At 40.8% G+C, this 19236-nt stretch overlaps 1 protein-coding gene across 4 annotated transcripts in view; it reads right to left on the bottom strand.

Annotated features, from left to right (window-relative positions):
- The window catches only part of RADIL (Rap associating with DIL domain), a 114841-nt gene that overhangs the window by 2625 nt on the left and 92980 nt on the right, over positions 1 to 19236 (bottom strand). For 3 of the 4 annotated variants that reach the window (XM_072597668.1, XM_072597667.1, XM_072597670.1), the window contains exons 9-14: positions 13975 to 14147; positions 13081 to 13231; positions 7071 to 7258; positions 6372 to 6765; positions 3062 to 3201; positions 1892 to 2031 (exon numbers count right to left, since the gene is read on the bottom strand). In XM_072597668.1, coding sequence (XP_072453769.1) covers positions 1892 to 2031; positions 3062 to 3201; positions 6372 to 6765; positions 7071 to 7258; positions 13081 to 13231; positions 13975 to 14147 — 1186 coding nt within the window. Of the gene's footprint in view, positions 1 to 1891; positions 2032 to 3061; positions 3202 to 6213; positions 6766 to 7070; positions 7259 to 13080; positions 13232 to 13974; positions 14148 to 19236 lie in introns of those variants that run through there. The other variant, XM_072597669.1, reaches the window with a different exon arrangement.

Raw genomic sequence — 19236 nt, 5'->3', positions numbered from 1 at the left:
AGCTCCAGCTCCCTCTTGTGTGGCCCAATTTCCAGTCCATTACCCTTTTCTGGATGGGTTCTAATTTACTGATGTTCCTCCTATGATGTGACACTTAGAACTGACCAAAAATCACCACTTTGCTGTTAGAATGAGCAAGCCTACATTTCCAGCTGTAAATCCATGGAAGGGGGAAGCTATTTCAACAGTAAGGGATCATACTAAGGGGAGTAAGAGAGAAGAACTTATGATGCTTTCCCTTCCTTGCCTCTCTCCTTAATTCTATGAATCTGGCTTTTTCAGTTTATTCAAAGTTAACAATGACCTCTTAATTTCCCATTCCAATGGCCTCTCAGTTTTAATCTCTCTTGTCCTCTGTATCATTTGACACTGTTGATCCCCTCCTATATCCTCTCTCTAGGTTTTTATGATACTGATCTCCCCTCGTCTCTCATCTGTTTGACAGCTCCTTACTCTCGCTGACTTCGTGTCATCCTCTTACTATGGGTGAACTTTGGGGAACAAAGTTCTGTACTAGACCCTCTTCTCTATACTTTCAACTTGGTGATCAATGAGTTCCCAGAGATTCAATTATCATCTCTAAGTCAGAAGACTCTGAGATCTACATATCCTTGCCCCATCCTCTCCTGAAATACAATTCCATATCACAAACTGCATTTTGGAAATCTTGAGAACTGGATTTCCCAAAGGCAACTCAAACTCAGTATGTTCAAAATCGTTAAAAATCATTATCTTTTTCACTCAGACCCTCCCCTCTTTTAAATTTCCCTATTACTGCTGAGGGCACAATCATTATCTTTCCATTTCCTCAGGCTTAGCACCTCTGGTCAATTTTCACCCCACATAGCCAATCCCTTACCAAATCTTGTTCCTAGCTTCACGATGTCTCCTGTTCACTTACACAGCAACTACCCAAATTCACGACATCCCCTCTGCCTGAACTTTTGGAATAGTCTGGTTGGTCTCCATACCTCAAGTTTTTCTTCACTCTAATCCATCTTCTGCTTAGGTGTTAAGATTTAAAAAAAAAAACAAAAACAACAAAAAACATTTCTGACCATGGCTTTAAGGGGTCATGAAGAGTTGGACATGACTGAAGCAACCAAAGAACAACTGACCATAGCACCCTCCTATTCAATGAGCTACAATGCTTACCTATTAACGGCAGGATGAAATATAAACTATGGTATTTAAAGTTCTTCATAACGAGTTCCCCTTCCTAATTTTCCAGTCTTACACTTTACTCCCCTCCATGCCCTCTACGATCCAGCTACACAGGCCTAATTGCAATTCCTTAAAAAATACATGTCATCTCCCAGCCCCTTACCTTTGCATTGGCTATCCCCCATGCCTAGAATGCTTCCTCTCTCCCTCTGCCTTTAGTTTCCCAAGCTTCCTTTAAAACTCAGCTCAAGTCCCACCTTCTTTCCTGGTCCCCAGCTGCTTTTGCTCTCATCCTCCCAGTGTATCTTTTATCATACTTTGTATACATTTTTTATGTACCTGGTTACTGATGCTGTCCTCCCCATTAGGACAAGCCCTGTTTCTGCTTCCCTTTGTCTATCCAGTGTTTAGCACAGTGGCTACTATACAGTAAGCACTTAACCCTTACTGACTGAGATACAGTAGGGTCAGAAACAACCTGCCTTGGATTTTAAGGCCTACTTGTTGTTCCCTCGTTTAAAAATGGCTAATTTTGCCTGCACCCTGACAGCTAAGCCACTTACTTTTAATTCCAAAGACATCATTTTACTTTGTTCCTCTTCTTTTTCTGCCAACAAAAAAACTGCTATGAAGAAATGAGTGCCCCAAACTACTAAACACCTACTATGGTGCCTGCTCTGCGAGTAGAGGCCCAGAGAAAGGCTTTATAAGTGAATTAAGTTTCTACCTCTGATAATCTGTGCCAATTAAACTGGTGCCATTCACTGCAAGAATTCGGTCTCCTAAGGAAAGTCTCCCATCGGAGGCTGCTGGGCTGTCCTGGATCAAGGTCCGGATGTAGATACCAGGAGCATTCAGAGGAGTGTGCTGCAAAAGATAGGAATTCACAACACCACTGTGGAACAGAGGCCTAGGATGTATGCATGAGAACAAAGCTTGGCTGAAATTCTCACTCCTGTGTAACCTGTCATTGCTACACATAAAACAGCAACATTCTCATATAAGTTATTGTTCTTTTTCTCCCACACCTGTCCCTCTGTGCACACACAGCAGTAATGCAATTAGCACATGGCTAGAAGCCTCATTCTATGTGATCCTCTCTAGTAAAGGAGTGGCAGAGGAGCATAGCAGAAAGCTGGCTTTTAAGCCAGCAAGATATGAGTTCAAGTCCTACCTCTGACATGTAGTGGTATGCGAACCAGGCATCTTTTCAACTGCAGAACTAAAGTATCTTAACTGCAAAACAGCTTCCAGTCTCCACTGGGGAAGGCAGCTGCCCTTTACCAATAAAAGCACCAGGTCTGGGCCAACAAAGGAGTACAAGCTTTAAGGAGGAGAGCAAAAAAATGTTCCAGAATTTCCAAATACCCCAATTAATGTGGATAACTGAAGGTTTAGTTTAATCAGAATGGAAGGTTTTTGCAAATAGGATCTAAAAAGTTCTTAGTGAGTGATCTCATTTTCCTAGGCATCCTCCAAGACAGAAAACTCCAAGTACAGAATCTCTTATAAACTCTCTTCCACAGCAACACTATTCACTAAGTTGTCACATCTCCACTGGTGATTACTTTTAACAGTTTTAAGTGGGAGTGTGAGGAAGCTCTTCATCAGTGGGAATGTGATTTTTTCCATTTTCCTTCCACAGACTTCAATCACTTCCTGAGTGCCTCCCCTTTTCAGACTAAATTAAATTTTAACATGAGGGTGTTACCATACGATAGTTCTAATGATAACAATGCTCACTACATCACAAATACTTAATACTTTTACAGAAACATATAGCCATGAATCCCACAGACCTGGAACAAGAACCCTGGGATCCTCCATCAGGGGCACCTCTCAGATGGCACACAAGCCAGAGGCAGCAGCTGGGACAAGCTGCCTCCCATTCACTCACCAGCCCATCTATGAGGCCCATTCCCAGTCCAATGGGTCCTTTTTCCAACTCCACCACAAAGGCGTAACAGAAGTCGTCAGTGGCTGAGCTGCGACTTGAGGAGGCAGGAGTGGGATAATCAAAGGGGGTGGGAGAATCTCCTGTAGAACCAAGAAAAGATGGCTTGAAAGGAAAAGCTGGAGCAAATTTGAACATGAAGATAAGAAAACTCTATATGCTAACATATAAATAACAGTCTTTATGGGCTGCTACTCAATTAGCTATACAAACACCACGACAAAAAGTACAGTAAAGTGGATGGTTCTTCAGGTTTCCCGTTCTCCTGCCTTTTGGCCGACCTTCAACTGCCTTCTCTGGAAATGGATCAAAGATAAGGAGACAAAATAAAACTGTTAAACTACAGATAATATCTCAGATATCCTTGGTGGGTGCCCCCTGTGACTTACTTCTTCCATATATTTAGCACTGCTTTGTTTTTTGCTGTATATGTTCCAATTAGCACCTTCATGCTCGCTACCCACAAGTAAAAGGTACTCATGTATCCTTTAGGGCATTTACTTTGCTTAGGAAATTGAATTATTCTGGAGATTAAGTTCCCCTGGTTGCTTTCTCTTGGGGAATGTCAGAGCGTTTTAATTTAAAATCCAACCCAAACTAGGGATTACTTTTGTGTTCAGGTGCCAGTGCTCATGACTTTATTAGGTATTGTTGCTGTTTGTCCTTAGCTCTGGAGGAGGACCATGGAAACAGGAAGGTGATGCCATGACTTGCAAGTGAATTGGATTTAAGTGAGGCAAAGTCACAGCCTCACTCTCTCCTCTAGAGACATTTGAGTCCAGTGGCGAGACATAGGTCAGGCCAATTGGAGATGGCCTGAAATACAGAGGGAGACTTTCGACTTTTTAAGTTAAGGCCTTTAACAGGTCTCAATGTGAAGCAAAGAGTGGCCTCTTTTACCTAGTCAAAAAGACAAAATCAATCTAAAAGGGTCAGACCCTCAGGATTTCTGGCCAAAACAGAAACAATTGCTATTTACATTCACTCTTAGCCATCAGAGCCCAACCAATGACCAAGTGCAGCTTGGCCTGGGACCTACTGTTGGCCAATCTATGATAGTTAGAGTGTTTTGGGTTTCAGGTATGGTCCTTAAAAAAGAAATTCTCAAGATACCCTATAAATTTTTCAGTGATCAAAATTTATATTCCTTTGGGCAGATCACCCACAGGAAAGGGCATGATTTCCTATATAGACAGAGGAAAAGGAGGGAGTGAGGGAGGGAAGGTATTACTATCACAAGTATTTCTGTCCCATCTCAGAGTTTCCAGACATTAATAAACAGGTGACATGGTTAGATCTCGTTTTTTGCCTCAAGCTTTACAGTTTGTCAAGAGCTGAAGAGATTTTACTGGCCACCTTAGTCCACCTACACTTTGCAAATCTGCTATGTGGTCATTTGGTCTCTGCTTGAAGAATTTTAGTATGAATGAAGTGCTACTTTCTTAGCTTCCCATTCCACTTTTGATCAGCGAGTTTCCTTACATCAATCCTAAGTCTGCTTCTCTACAGCAGCGGTGTCAAACTCAAACAGAAAGGCATCCCTGTGGGCCACATATTAACTTAGAAAATCGTAAATTAACATTATCAATGTTGTATTTGTTGAACATTTTTCAATTATATTTAATCTGGTCCTACTCTGAGAAGTTTAACACATCTGCTGGTTTCAACCGGCCCTCAATCTCCCCTGGGAGGCCAATTCCATTTACAAATCACAGCCCTTCAAACTCTTGAAGAATTATCTCATGCCCTTTCAACTCTCGTTCAGTCTAAACATCCCCAGTTCCTTCAACTTATCTTTCAGGTCTGCAGGCCTCTTGGTTTCCTTGGTGCCCTTTTCTGCACAGACTTCCGCTTGCCTATGACCTTACCACAATGTGGTGCTCAGACCTGAACACGGCTCTTTTCCACATGTGGTCTGATTAAGGCATTATCACTCGTCTCTTTTTGCAGACTATTCCTCTCAAAGAAGCAGAGGAGGACACCACTAGCATCTTCCATTCTCATGTCACACTGTTTAACTCATATTGAGTTATTACTCCAATAAATAATCCCAGATCCTTTCCACAGGAAATGTTTGTCTTCTAGCCCTTTGCCCATCCTATAACTTTTGACAACGTGACATTTATCCCTCCTCTAGACTCTTTAAAATCTACTCTCCCCAAATCTAAGGTAAATGGCAGGTTATGTCCAATGTTCTCCCCCCTTTCAGAAGCTGTGGTGAAATAGTCATTTGTTCCCAAGGTTCTTATCATTCCTACTTCAACAACCAGGAGGCTCCTCCCTGTTGGTCAGAATTAGCCCAGAGGAGTGGGTCATCTCATTATTTCCTCCACATGAATAAGTTTTATCATTCAGTCAGTCCTGAATGTAGTGGCTACTCTGCTATGGGCACAAAGAGTATTCCAGAAGATACACTGTTAGTTTGAGCTACCGTTTCTCTACATCCAAGGTTAAGTATTTGATTTGTTTCCTTAACTCCTTATATATTTCTTCCAGTGATCATATAGTTTCCTTCAATGACAATGTTATTTTTAATTCTCCCTAATAAGATTCTTGCCCAAGTGCTGTCCAGCACAGTCCCTATGAAGTAAAGTTTTCTATTTTTGTTTTTGGTTAGAATCTCTAGTTCATATCCTGTTTATAACTTTGCTTTCAGAAAGAAACAGAACTAGTAAGTCCAAGAGACTCAGGTTTCCCCTTCTGGTTCTGAAAAATATTACGGAGCCTTGTTTGGCCACTGTGAATGAACTCAAGGGCTGCAGGGCCCCTCAGTGCCATCTGAACAGTCAGCCCATCTTAATTTAGTCAGAGAGAGTCTCTTTTTGGTGTATACAGGCATCTGCACATACTAGTTCACCTTCCCTGGAGTCCACCAAAGTACGGGCCAGGTGCTGGTTCATCTCTCCCCCAACCTGATAGAACTATCTAGTAATTCAAGAAAAATCTGGGAGTATTCACAGTTGTATGTGAAACAAAATGCTCAATGTGTACATGGAGCTGTCTATAATGGTTAAATTGAACTGCATCCCTAAAAGAGACTCTGTCTATAGGGAGCTCTTTCTACAAAGGTTAAACATTTCCTCCCCCACATAATGACACAAAGCCCAATAACAAGGTGAAGCCAAAAGCCCTGACTTTGCTGGAAACAATCCTTTCCCCTAAAGTTTCATAAGTGGAAAAAAGTGTTTCTTGTTTTAACAGAGTGGGTGGGTATAATGGAAACTTAGCTTGTGAGCCAGAGGGCTGGCCGCACCTTCCTGTGCAGTGCTCTGTGCACTGAGGTCATTCCTTTTTAGCTCACAGATGCCACTGGGCTGAGGAGAATCCTGACTTCTGGGTTCGAAGTTGAGTGGTGTGTTAGGAGGGGTTAACAGACAGGAAGAATCCCCTTGAGGAGTGTTCATTTTAGGGCCATTCCTGCCCATGCTGTTCTTTGACTTTAGCTTCTCCAGGAGAGGGGTTCTACCAGGGGACTGGGCTCGGGAAGCTCCACTGGCAGGGACAGATAGGGTTTTGGCTGCCTCTCCAACCGCCCTGCTCACTGTGCCCACTGAATGCTTTGAATCCAGTTGGTCCCCAGCATCCCTGGAAGTCACTAGACTACTCCGACCCTCTGAGTTCCCTTCAGGAATAGTGTGATGCAAACCCTGAAGAAGAAAAGAAAAGGAGTAGGTCAGTTCTACCATAGGTCTGAGATAAAAAGAATAAAAATATCAGGAAGCTTAAAACAAAGAAGTGTTTTGTGAAAGTAAGGCTGAATAAAGGGATACTAGACCACAGGTATGCCACGGCCATCTCACCCTCCTAAGAACATAATGGGATGGCCAGACACACCAAGATGACCTGATTGAGAAATTTTCAGAACTTAACACCACAGGCCTTAAACTGTAGTCATTCTACCAAAGGCAACAAAACTGACAGCCTGTCTTAAGGAGGATCCCACCAAGGTTACCTTCAGATTTTCTGGCTCAGAACCTCTAGCATGGGAGGATTTGCTCTGTAGGCTCCACAGGAAGTGGCGGATGTAAAGAAGATGCCGGTAAACATTATCATCCAGGCATTCCACTTCCAAGTCTACCTTGAACCCTCCACTTGGCAGAACAATAGGTGGATGATTATCATAAGACTCAAGGACATCCTCTGTAAAAAGAAAGTTGGCAAAGTTCAAGTTAATTGCCTCGGCAACAATATGTAAGCTGCCTCCTGCTTTTTGCCATCTGTTTTCCCTGTCCCATTCTTCTGTTTACTTTTTGGGAAATGAACCATTCTTGGCTGAATGATGGGCAAAACAAGCAATCTGAGCTGTGGGTACATATTCACAGATAAGACTTAACTGCTGAAGAATGACTAATCCCTTGATCTACCTACTATCCATACAAAGGGAACAAATATCGATGAAAATAAGCCCTATAGACACAACATTAATTGACGACACATCTTCTGCACAGGAAGGCAGAGAGATAAAGAGTTTAAATAAAAAACGGTCCTTGCCTTCAGTCCAACCAACAGCTGTGCCTAATGGAGAGTTCCCCACCAAGACTAATTATCACAAGGCCTGACAAAAGGTGCAGGGTGGGGGGCGTAGCCAAGGTGGCAGAGTAGAAAGATGCACATACACTAGCTCTTCCCCCACAGCCCACCTGTAAAGGACTCTCAACAAATTCTAGAGCAGCAGAAGCCACAGAACAATGGAGTGGAGATTTCTAGCCCAGAGTGACCTGAAAGACTGACGGGAAAGGTCTGTCGCACTGGACATGGAGCAGAGCCCAGTCCAGCCTTGGCTGCATGCAGCACCAGGAGGAGCAGGATTAAGTAGGTTTCAGGGACAGAATCTCCAGCAGCAGCGCAGATCCTTCAACCCACAGGCACTAAAGGTCAGTGAGAGAGTTTTTTCAGCTGACCAAGAAGGGAACAGGGGGTCCCCATAACTCTGGCCTCCTCAAGTGGCAGCAATGGAGGCAGCAGCAGACTGGGGCTCCCAAAGCAGGCAGTAGCCCCCATCCATTGTTGAAGGCCTCATTGTAAACCCTCTGAGGGAACTGAGCTCTGTGTAGTGGCCCTGCCCCCACCTCAGCAGCTGATCTTAATCTCACACTGAATACCAGCCCAGCCCCAGCCTAAAGCCCCTGAGGCTTTGGAGTAGCTCCTCTGAATCTCAGCCCCCAGGGCTGGCTTGGTGGAACTGGAGGCAAGGTGGTTGTGGAGAGGAAACTCAGAAGTCAAGTAACTGGCTGGGAAAATGCCCAAAAAGGGGAAAAAAAATAAGACCATAGAAGGCTACTTTCTTGGGGAACAGGTGTCTCCTCCCATCCTTTCAGATGAGGAAGAACAAGGCATACTGTCAGAGGAAGTCAAGGCCTCTGTCACCAGGGCCTCCAAAGGGAATCTGAACTGGGATCAGGCAATAGAAGAGCTTGAAAAACAAGTTAGCAAGTTACTAAAGGAGAACCAAAAAAATGCTGAGGAAAATAACAGCTTTAAAAATAGGCTAACTCAGTTGGAAAAAGAGGTCCAAAGAGTCAATGAGGAGAAGGAGGCTTTAAAAAGCAGAATTAGCAAAGTGGAGCAGAAGGTTCAAAAGCTCACTGAACAAAATAGTTCACTGAAAGAAAGAACTGAGTTCAGGGAAATGAATGACTATAAGATAAACCAAGCAGTTAAAAAACAAAACCAAAAGTTTGAAAAAATAGAAGATAATGTGAAACATCTCACTGGAAGAACAACTGACCTGGAAAACAGATCCAGGAGAAACAATTTAAAAATTATGGGGCTACCTGAAAGCCATGATCAGAAAAAGAGCCTAGACATTACCTTCCATGAAATTTATCAAGGAAAACTGCCCTGATATTCTAGAAACAGAGGGCAAAATAAATATTGAAAGAATCCACTGATCACCTCCTGAAAGAGACCCGAACAGAGAAACTCCTAGGAATATTGTGGCCAAATTCCAGAGTTCCCAGATCAAGGAGAAAATACTGCAAACAGCTAGAAAGAAACAATTTGAGTATTGTGGAAACACAATCAGGATAACACAGGATCTGGCAGCTTCTACATTAAGGGATCGAAGGGCTTGGAATGGATATTCCAGAGGTCAAAGGAACTAGGACTAAAACCAAGAATCACCTACCCAGCAAAACTGAGTATAATACTTCAATGATATAGAGGACTTTGAAGCATTCAAATTGATGAAAAGACCAGAATTATATAGAAAATTTGACTTTCAAACACAAAAATCAAGAGAAGCATGAAAAGGTAAGCAGGAAAGAGAAATCATAAAAGACTTTCTAAAGCTGAACTGTTTACATTCCTACATGGAAAGAAAATATTTGGCTGAAGGAGGGAACAACAAGCTCACTAAATTTGGTATGAAAATCTCTCTTACACTACAGGAAAGTAGGCGAGGAGGCAACAAGTGGGGTGAGGGGAATGATAGAAAGGAGGGCAAATGGGAGAAGGGAGTAACTACAAATAAACACTTTTGGGAAGGGACAAGGTCCAATGAGGGAATAAAAAAAATAACGGGGGATAGAGTAGGACAGAGGGCAATATAGTCAGGATTATACAACATGATTAATATGGAAGTCTTTTTCAAAATGACATATATTTAGTCTGTATTGAATTGCTTGCCTTCTCAGTGGGGATGGGCAGGGAGGGAGGGAGAGAAGTTGGAATTCAAAGTATTAGAAACGAATGTTGAGAATTTTTATTGCATGTAACTGGGAAATAAGAAACACAGGGAATGGGGTATAGAAATTTATCTTGCCCTGCAAGAAAAGAGAGAAGATGGGTATAAGGGAAGGGTAGGGTGTGATAGAAAGGAGGGTACACTGAGAGAGGGAGTAATCAGAATGCAAGGTATTAGGAAGCAGGGGGAGGGAAGTGATGGGGAGAAAAACTGGACATGTTACCAAGTGAGGTAAAAGCAATTGGTATTAAAACAACTGACTGAATTAATTACTGAGAATAAATCAAAGACATCTTTAGTTTGGGGAAAAGAATTTTAGTCTAAATTTCCTAGAGGAAGGTAACCTCAGGTAAAATTTGGCATTGATGGAAAAGTTAACGTTTTAACGATAAATTTGATTTTATGATTGCTATTAAATCAGCCACTAGAACATGTATAGAAAGGCATGTAAGCCCCTTAAGACTTGCCTCAAAAGATGTTCCTTAGCCAAAGCGAAACTATAATCATATTTGAAACCTGGTTTTTGGAACTTGCCATTTTTAGATGCTATGAGACTATTAGGTGACTGTTCTTCTGAGTCTAACTCCAGGTATAGATAGCAAGAAAGGCACTCTGAGCTTCCAATCCATGATGCCAGTAAGCCTGTGAGATGCTGGTATGAACTGCAAAAGGGGATCTCATGGGAAGGGTGGGAGAGTGGCTGTTCAGCCTGGGCTGAGGTAGGATTCTCCTGACTCAATTTCTCCACTCACACCTGGCAGACTCTAAGCCTCACTGAATGCAAGTTGACAATCTACTCCTGCCTGGAATTGACATGAAGTTGGGGAGATACTGTTTCCCTGCAATGTCCCTACTCTTGGTAGCAATTTCCTATAGTCAAAAGGTTTGTAAGCTTAATACCAGATCTATTCAATTACAGATTATTGGTAGGGGAACATCCGAGGTTAAGTCTAAAATTAAGCTATTAGGCCTAGGACGTTAGACCAACAACAAGTTAGGGTCCTTTAATTCTTAGTAATACTGTGGAGACAATTAGGTCAAGAGCTTGTGAATTTAGAATACATAAATATTATTTGTGTCTCATTTGGTTAACATTTAAAAAAAAATTTTTGTGGTCCATATTATAAATGCTTTAAAAAGAAGTATCACCTGACCAAAAGTTTGAATTGTTTTATCTGTCGTAAACTGTGTTAAAAATGAAAAATAAAATTAAAAAAAAAAGTTGCAGGGCACCACAAAGGCACATCAGAAGATCTTGTGCAGTTGAGGACTCCTAGGTTCAACTCTGAGTGCACAGATTTCTCTAACTAGATCAGAACTAAGCCTAGAGATGGGAGAGTGGCCACTAGATACGAATCCTCATGTGAAAGAGGAAAAAAATGACCTCAGACCTCCTTTTTTCTTACTGATATCTTTCTTTTCCACCACTTTCATTTCCCAATATATCCCTCCCCTCCAAATAAAAGGGCCATAGCTTATAAGAAAGAAGAAAAAAATAAAGAAAAAAGTAGTCCAGCAAAACTAATCAAAACATCAATCATGTCTGATATATTCAATTTCTATAACCCCTCCACCTCTGCAAAGAAGAGGAAGGGTTTCTTCTCACGTCTCCCCCTCCGTGCCAACACTGTTCATTATAATTACATGGTGGTGTTTCAGTTACAGTGCTATTCTTTCCGTTTACATTGCTGTAGTCACGTGCATACTGCTCTCCTGATTTTGCTTTGCTTTAATTAACAGGCCTTGGTGGATTCTTCATTTTGACTTTTAACCGTGGGCTAATGTACCAAAATTTGTTTAGTCATAATCTAATTCATGGGCATTTATACATCAACAGTCCCTTAATAAGTATCTCCTATATGTTATGTACTGTGCAGGGTCCTGGACATATAATTAATAAACAAATAATTAAACAATGTCCATGCTTAAAGAGCTTTTTTTCCACTTCTTTGCAAGCACGAAAGCCAGTGCCCCAAACACTCCTGGGCCTTTCTTTGGAACTGTGACCTCCCTGAGGATGATGACTTCTCAGCGAGATCTCAGAATTAAAGAATACAGACATTTTCATTACTTTTATATAATTTCTCTTTGCCTCCAAAATTGTTAGATCAGTTCACACCTCACCAGCAGTGCTTTAGTATGTCTGTCCTTCTCACACCTCCAACACTGACTAGGGCCACTTTGTTTTACTTCCAACCACTTGCACACACTTGGGTGTGAGGTGATCAGGTAGAACATTAAGAACTTCTGTACTTGTTCTTCTGCTGTACAACCTAACATTCCTGCAGGATACAAGGCTGTGAGCCACTTGTGTGGGATGAGGCAGGTGAGATAAATAAATGAAACATGTCAGTGATCTCCAGTGGATTTATGATCTCCATGAGACTGGTATTTCCTCTCACAATGCAGATCACAACCTATTTAAGCTTCTTCCTCCTCTGCAATTCTAATTCTAGTTCCCATTCTCTGGAGAAGAACTACCCACTATGCCTGACGTCTTTCTGCACTTCCCAGATGCCAGTGCATACAGACAGTCAGATGGTTATATTTTAGTATTCTTTTGCTCAGTCCTACATGCACCTGTGAATCATTTTATTCAATCGCTCATAGCTATGAAAGCCCAAAGAAGCTGTAAAGCACTGAAGGCCACTTTATATTTGTCTTTCTTCCATGGTTTTCCAAGGCCAAAGAACTCATCACCTAGTAGTTATACTACTTGGGATAAGACTCTTCAAACCATTCTGTCATGGTATAACCTGCCAAAACATGTAACCTTGGGCAGAGCCTTGGAGGGCACAGGGTTACCTCCATATAACAAAGAAGAGGTCAAACAATTATAATCACATGCCTGATGCTTTACAGAAGCTCCTCTAGAGGAGCTAACAAATCCTCAATGTCTTCCCTCCCTGTCATAGGAAAGGTAAATTATAGTATTACTGTTTTAAAGAAGGGAAAATCAAAATACAGTTGGGTTAATTTGATTCTGATTTAGATGGTCCTTGGTTAAAAGCCTCTTAGTACTAAGTCTGCACAGGATTTGTCTTTTGTAATGTGGATGAAGCCTACTGCAGCCCCATAAATGCTGAATGTAGAGTCACAGGGCTGGCATTTAATTTGAGGTTCTGCCACATAACACCTATGTGACCCTGGGCAAGTCAAGACCATTGAAATAAATGACTTCTAAGTTCCCTTCCGGCTCCAGCTCTATGATCCTCTAAGTTAACACATTAGATACCTTTCCATCTGTAATCAAGAACAGATATGGTCAGGAACTCACCTGTTCTGAAGGCTTTGGGCCTATCTTCATCCAGAGGCTCCCAAGCAGTCACAGAACCAATGTCAGATGCTAACTGGTACTGAGTCAACAATCGATGCAGCTGGGCAGGGCTCAGTTCCGGAAACTGAGTCCTTAGGGATGACCAGGTCATCTGAGTGAGAAGAGGAAGCTCTGGGAGTCAAGGCCTCAAAATGGTATGAGGGAAGCAGGGTGTTAGACCAACAAGAGGTGCATTAGCATTTACATCTGTTAACTCATGACTTTTATCTGCAGGGCATACCTGGAGAGAGGGGCTAGTTCTCAGATCAAATGACTCAGATGTGAGCAGGTGGCCATAACACCCACCTGGAACACTAGTTTCTCAAGGAACCACCCTAGTTAATGCAATTGCGTGCTTGAGGGGTGGAGAGAAAGGGGAGTATTCAATGTAGCACTGTATATTTGTTTAAGACAATGTCCTTTACCGGACAAATATAAAAGGCCAGTTTTGCGTATTCTATTTTCTGAATGATTCTTAGAGAAATATGGTCTAGTCAATTTTTGATAATTATTTGCAAGGCTTATTTTCAATGTGCTGAATGTTAAACTAGCTATTCAGGAGCAATCCCACATCATTTCTCAAGAAAATTTTCATTTAGTGATTAGCTGAGAAAAGCTGCCTAACCTATTGGATTTGGAAAGTCATCTTTCTCAAACAATCTAGCATTTTGGTTTTAGCTGAGCATGGCTTTTGTAAGCAGCTTGCTCACCTCTCCATAGTATGTTAATATTTTAATACTAAAGTGAGGAAAACATCAATCATACTAATACCCTTGAAGGCAAAATAAGAAAACACTTCTGTGGGCTGGTTAACTACTTATACAAGCTATTTTAGATCTTGAAGCATACACCTACCTGTATCAGCTGGGCACTGGGGGTAGCCAATAGGTTCACTGTGCAGGAAAGCTTCTTGAAGAACTGCTCTGCCAGCGGACCAAAGCCCATACTCTGTGCCCATTCCAAGAGCTGCCGTAAATGAGCACAAACCTGTACCCCTTTAGGCCAGTGGAAGCAGCTCAGTGTAGGTCCTGAGATAGGAATAAGAGTGAAGCAGTGGCCTCAGAGAGGTGCAGAAAAAAATCCTAGGCTTGTATGGAGAAATAAAGAGATAAAAATTCTTCTTCCCCTAATACTTCCCCTTCCCTGGCTACCACCCCTCTACCTCATTGCCCCCTTTCCTTAACCTTAAGTTGTTAAGGAAGAATGCCAATGATCTACTATTTTAAAGTGAATTGCTTTTCCTAATAACCACAAACTAGGCTTAAGTCACCTGGTAAATGGTACCTAATGATCACAATACTTGCTCACATTCAAATAGGTCTTTATGACTTAAAAAGTGTCAGATATACTTGATTTGATTTCCACAAACTGCTTTAAAAAATATTGAGATGATGGAAGTATTTTTATGCTCATCTAAAAAGGAAGAACCAGACTTAACGATTGACTTGTACAATGGCATACAGTTAGTTAAAAGGAAGGAGCAGGAAAGTCACTGACCAACTCAAATTGAAATCTAAAATTTTTAAAGTAAAAGCTAGAGGCACTGCTCACTCTCTGACAAGAGGGCAGAAGGGAAGCACACAATCCACATGTAAAATCACCAGGCAAACTAAAAAGAGATGGCTAGAAATTCATCCTATTCGGGAGGGCTTTAAATTGAAAAGGGAAGGGGAGCCTATATAGATTTGTGCAGTCTGGTAACCCAGAACACAGTAAGTACAATAGCATAGGAAATAAAGCTAAAACTAAAAAATTTAATTCCTGAGACAATATCTAAAAAGAGATACAAAAAAACTCATGGCCTCAGATATTTATGTACAAAAACACAAATTATCAATAAATCAACAAGCATTTATTAAGTACCTGCTCTGTGCTATGGGGACAAGTAGGAAAGTATGCAAAGGGAACCTTATAGGTGTGATTGTTGAGAGCTGGTGGAATGAAAGTCCTGACTGTAATATGGCTCTTATTCAAAAGGAAAAAAGACAGAAAAAAAGAAGCAATGGAACCAGCCAACTAACCATTGTAGGAAGACAGGTTTATGGAAGGAGGGAAGCGTCTGAATCAATGAAGACAGAAACAGAAGCAACATTGTCAATAGGTGGAGGAGGAATTATGATATAAGGAGTTCAGGAAATTGATCACAAACCTGCCCAGATGTATAACACTGTTTGAAGGGGGCACCTCAACTATTCTGATATTTGCTGGAGCGCTTTCTCTGTCCAAAACAGAACTAATAAAATAATGCCTTTTCTGGAATGTTAACTTCATCCTTCAAAATGTGGAAGAAATTATAATAGGAAATGTCATTCTAGACTAAATTCCAATGGACAAGAATAATACATGTTGCTGAAGAGAAATTGACAGGAACCTTGGGGACAAGTTTCTTCTCTATCTTAGAATTCATGACAGAAAAGAGAAGGAAAAGACATAATATGCCACGTTCTCTAGACTTTACTTTTTCTATTATTTTAGATTTTTAAAAAAATTACATGTAAAAAATTCTTTTTAACATTCATTTTTTAAAATTCTGAGTTCCAAATTCTCTCCTGTCTCTCCCTTTCCCCTCCTTGACAAGGCCAGCAATTTGATATAGGTCATACAAGTGCAGTCATACAAAACATTTTTTCATATTGCATGTTGTAAAAGAAAACAGACCCAAGGGAAAAAAAAAACAAGAAAAATAAAGAAAATAGGCTCCGCATTAAGCTGTTGTCATTTCTTTCTCTGGAGGTAAATAGCATTTTTCATCTTAAGTCCTTCAAAATAATTAAGTCATTTACATTAAGATCACTGCACAATGCTGCTATCACTGCACGTCATGTTCTCCTGAGTCTCTTCTCTTCTATCGGTTCATATATGCCGGATTTTTCTGAAAGCATCTTGCTCATCATTTCTTGCAGCACACTAGTATTCCATGACATTCATATGCCACAACTTGTGCAGCCATTCCCCAACTGATGGGCATCCTCTCTATTTCTAATTTTTTGCCACCACATAAACAGCTGTTACAAATAGGTTCTTTTCCTTTTTTTAAAATCTCTTTGGGATACAGATCTAGTACTGGTACTGCTGAGTCAAAGAACATGTATCACCCTTTGGGTATATTTCCAAATTGCTCTCCAGCATGGCTACATTAGTTCACAACTCCACCAGCAGTACAATTTTCCCATGTTCCCCTCAAGATCTGTCATTTTCTTTTTCTGTCATATTAACCATTCTGACAGGAATGAGATCGTATCTTAGTTATTTTATTTTGCATTTCTCTAATCAAGAATGATTTGGTGTATTTTTTCATATGCCTATAGATAATTCTGAAAACTACCTGTTCATATCCTTTGACCATTTATCAACCGGAATGACTCATATTCTTATAAATCTGACCCACTTCTCTATATATTCGAGAAATGAGGCCTTCATCAGAGAAACTTACTGTAAAATGTTTTTCTTGGTTTCTTGCTTTCCTTCCAATCTTAGCAGCAACAGTTGGGTTTATGCAAAATACTTATAATTTAATCAAAATGATCCATTTTGTATCCCATAAATGTCATCTTGTTTGGTCAAGAAGTTCCTTCCTTATCCATAGATCTGACAGGTAGAATTTTCTATGCTACCCTAAGTTGCTTATATGATTCTTTATGTCTAAATTACGTACCCATTTTGACTGTAACTTGGCATATGGTGTGAATTGTTGGTTTGTGCCTAGTTTCTGCCAAAATGCTTTCCAGTTTTCACAGCAATTATTGTCAAATAGTGAGTGCTTGTCCCAAAAGCTTGGATCTTTGGGTTTATAAACACTATGTTACCATGGTCATTCACTACCTTAATCTATTCTACTAATTCACCACTCTATTTCTCAGTCAGTACCACATTGTTTTGATGATCTATTGTTGTTCAGGCATGTTCAACTCTTTGTGACCCTACGGACCGCAGCACACCAGGCCCTTCTATCCTCCACTGTCTCTTAGAGTCTGTCCAAGTTCATGTTCTTTGTTTCCATGTCACTATCTATCCATCTCATCCTCTCCCATCTCCTTTTCCTTTTATCTTCAATCTTTCTAAACAGCAGGAGCTTTGCTAATGAGTTCAATCTTCTCATTATGTGGCCAAAGTATTTAAGCTTCAGTTTCATATTTCAACCTTTGAGCAAATAGTTAGAATTAATTTTTTAAGTACAGACTGATTTGTACTTGCTGTCTAAGGGACTCTCAAAAGTCTTCACCAGCACCATAATTCAAAACTGCCAAATCTGTGGTGTTCAGCTTTTCCTTACAGTCCAACTCTTACAGCCATACATTGCTACTGGAAAATCCCCACCTGAATGACTGCCTTGTCATGGCCAAGGGGCTTGCATAGCTCAATGAAACTATGAACTATGCCACTAAGAGTTTCCCAATATGGACAGGTTGTAGCAGAAAGTTCTCACAAAAGGTGATTCACTAGAAAAGGAGATGGCAAACCACTTTAGTACCTTTGCCAAGAAAGCTACATGGACAGTATTAACATGATAAAAGAGATGACATCAGAAGATGAGACCCTCAGATCAGAAGGTGTCCAATATGCTACTGGGGAGGAGTAGAGGACAGCCACAAGTAGCTCCAGTACTAATGAAGCAGCTAGGCCAAAGACAAAAGGAAGCTCAGTTGCTGGTGATGAAAAAGGAAAGCCCAATGTTTTATTATAAAGGTCAATATTGCATAGGTACCTGGAATGTAAGATCTAAGAACCAGGGTTAAGCTGAATGTGGTCAAACAGGAAATGGAAAGTGATCTTAAATGGATGGAAATAGGTGAAATCATTATATATACTACTGTGGGCAGGAATCCCTTAAAAGAAATGGAATAGTCCTCATAGTCAGTGACTATTGTCCTTTGTACTCAAAGAGGAACAAAATGACATCACTATGTCAGGGTCAATGTATAGAGAGTCTGACTGTGGCTGCTCAGACCAATATAAGGTTGGAAGGCTCTACTACAGGTTAGACACAAACAGCCTGTATGAACATTTGGAATGGAGATGTCTCTAAATATATGCATCTCACATTTCTTTTGAGCTACTGCAATTCTGCTTTGCTCATAGAAAACAGTGCCTTCTTTCACGTGGGCATCCCATGCTAGGTGGTCCTGTGTCTTTCCATGGCTCACAATCCATACCAAAATTCTTCAGAAAGGCTTTTAGAGTGTTCTTGCACCATTCTTCTAACCGTGATGTGAGTGCTTGCCTTGTGTGAATGCTCTGTAAAATAGTCTTTTAGGTAAATGTGTTTGGTTTTTGAACAAAGTAGCCAGTTCATCAGATTTGCAATCTCTGCAGTAGAGTTTAAATGTTTGATAAATGTTTCCTGAATTTAATTCAAAGTTCCGTTCCAGAATTTTGCTTTCTAACTGATCTCATCAGCTCCCATGGACTAAATGATCACTTCTATGTAAATGACTCCCAAATCTACATATCCAGATCTAACTTGTCTCACAAAATCCAGTCCTATATCTTTAAGTACCAGCTGGACCTGAAGGTACTAAAAACTCAATATGTTCAAAATGGATCTTCTTCCCCTAAAACCAAGTCCTCCTCTTAACTTCCCTATAAAGGACATTATCTTCCTTCTAGTAAACTTGGCTTTACAGCCACCCTCAACTCTTCTACCTAGCCTCACCCCTTTAAGTTAATTAGTTGCCAAGACTTGTTTATCTTACTTCCACAATATTTCTTATTTTCATGACCCTGTCTCTCATAGACAACCACCCTAGTTCAGGTCTCATCATTTCTCACCTGGATGATTTTAATAACTTCCTAATGAGACATTCTCGGCTTCAAGTCTCTTCCTTTTCCAAACCATCTTTCATATAGCAGCCAAAATGATAATCCTAAAACACAGGTCCAATTATGACACTCTTCTACTCAAAAAATCTTCAAGGGCTCCTATACACAGTCTTACATTTAGAAGACTTGTCAATCTGGCTCCTATTTACATTTGAGGACTTATTTCATACTACATTCCTTCACAAACTCTCATGCTATCCTTGTGGACAATACAGAGAGATGTGGCCTAGGTAACAGGGAAATAGGGCAATTGTCATTAATAAAGAGTTCTCTAGTGGAATGCCCCCAGGTATCTGC

This window comes from Notamacropus eugenii, chromosome 3 (genome assembly GCF_028372415.1).
Source record: "Notamacropus eugenii isolate mMacEug1 chromosome 3, mMacEug1.pri_v2, whole genome shotgun sequence".
In the NCBI taxonomy this organism is placed as follows: domain Eukaryota; kingdom Metazoa; phylum Chordata; class Mammalia; order Diprotodontia; family Macropodidae; genus Notamacropus; species Notamacropus eugenii.
Note: the sequence above shows the minus strand (reverse complement) of the source record. Positions and strands in the feature narration are given on the sequence as shown.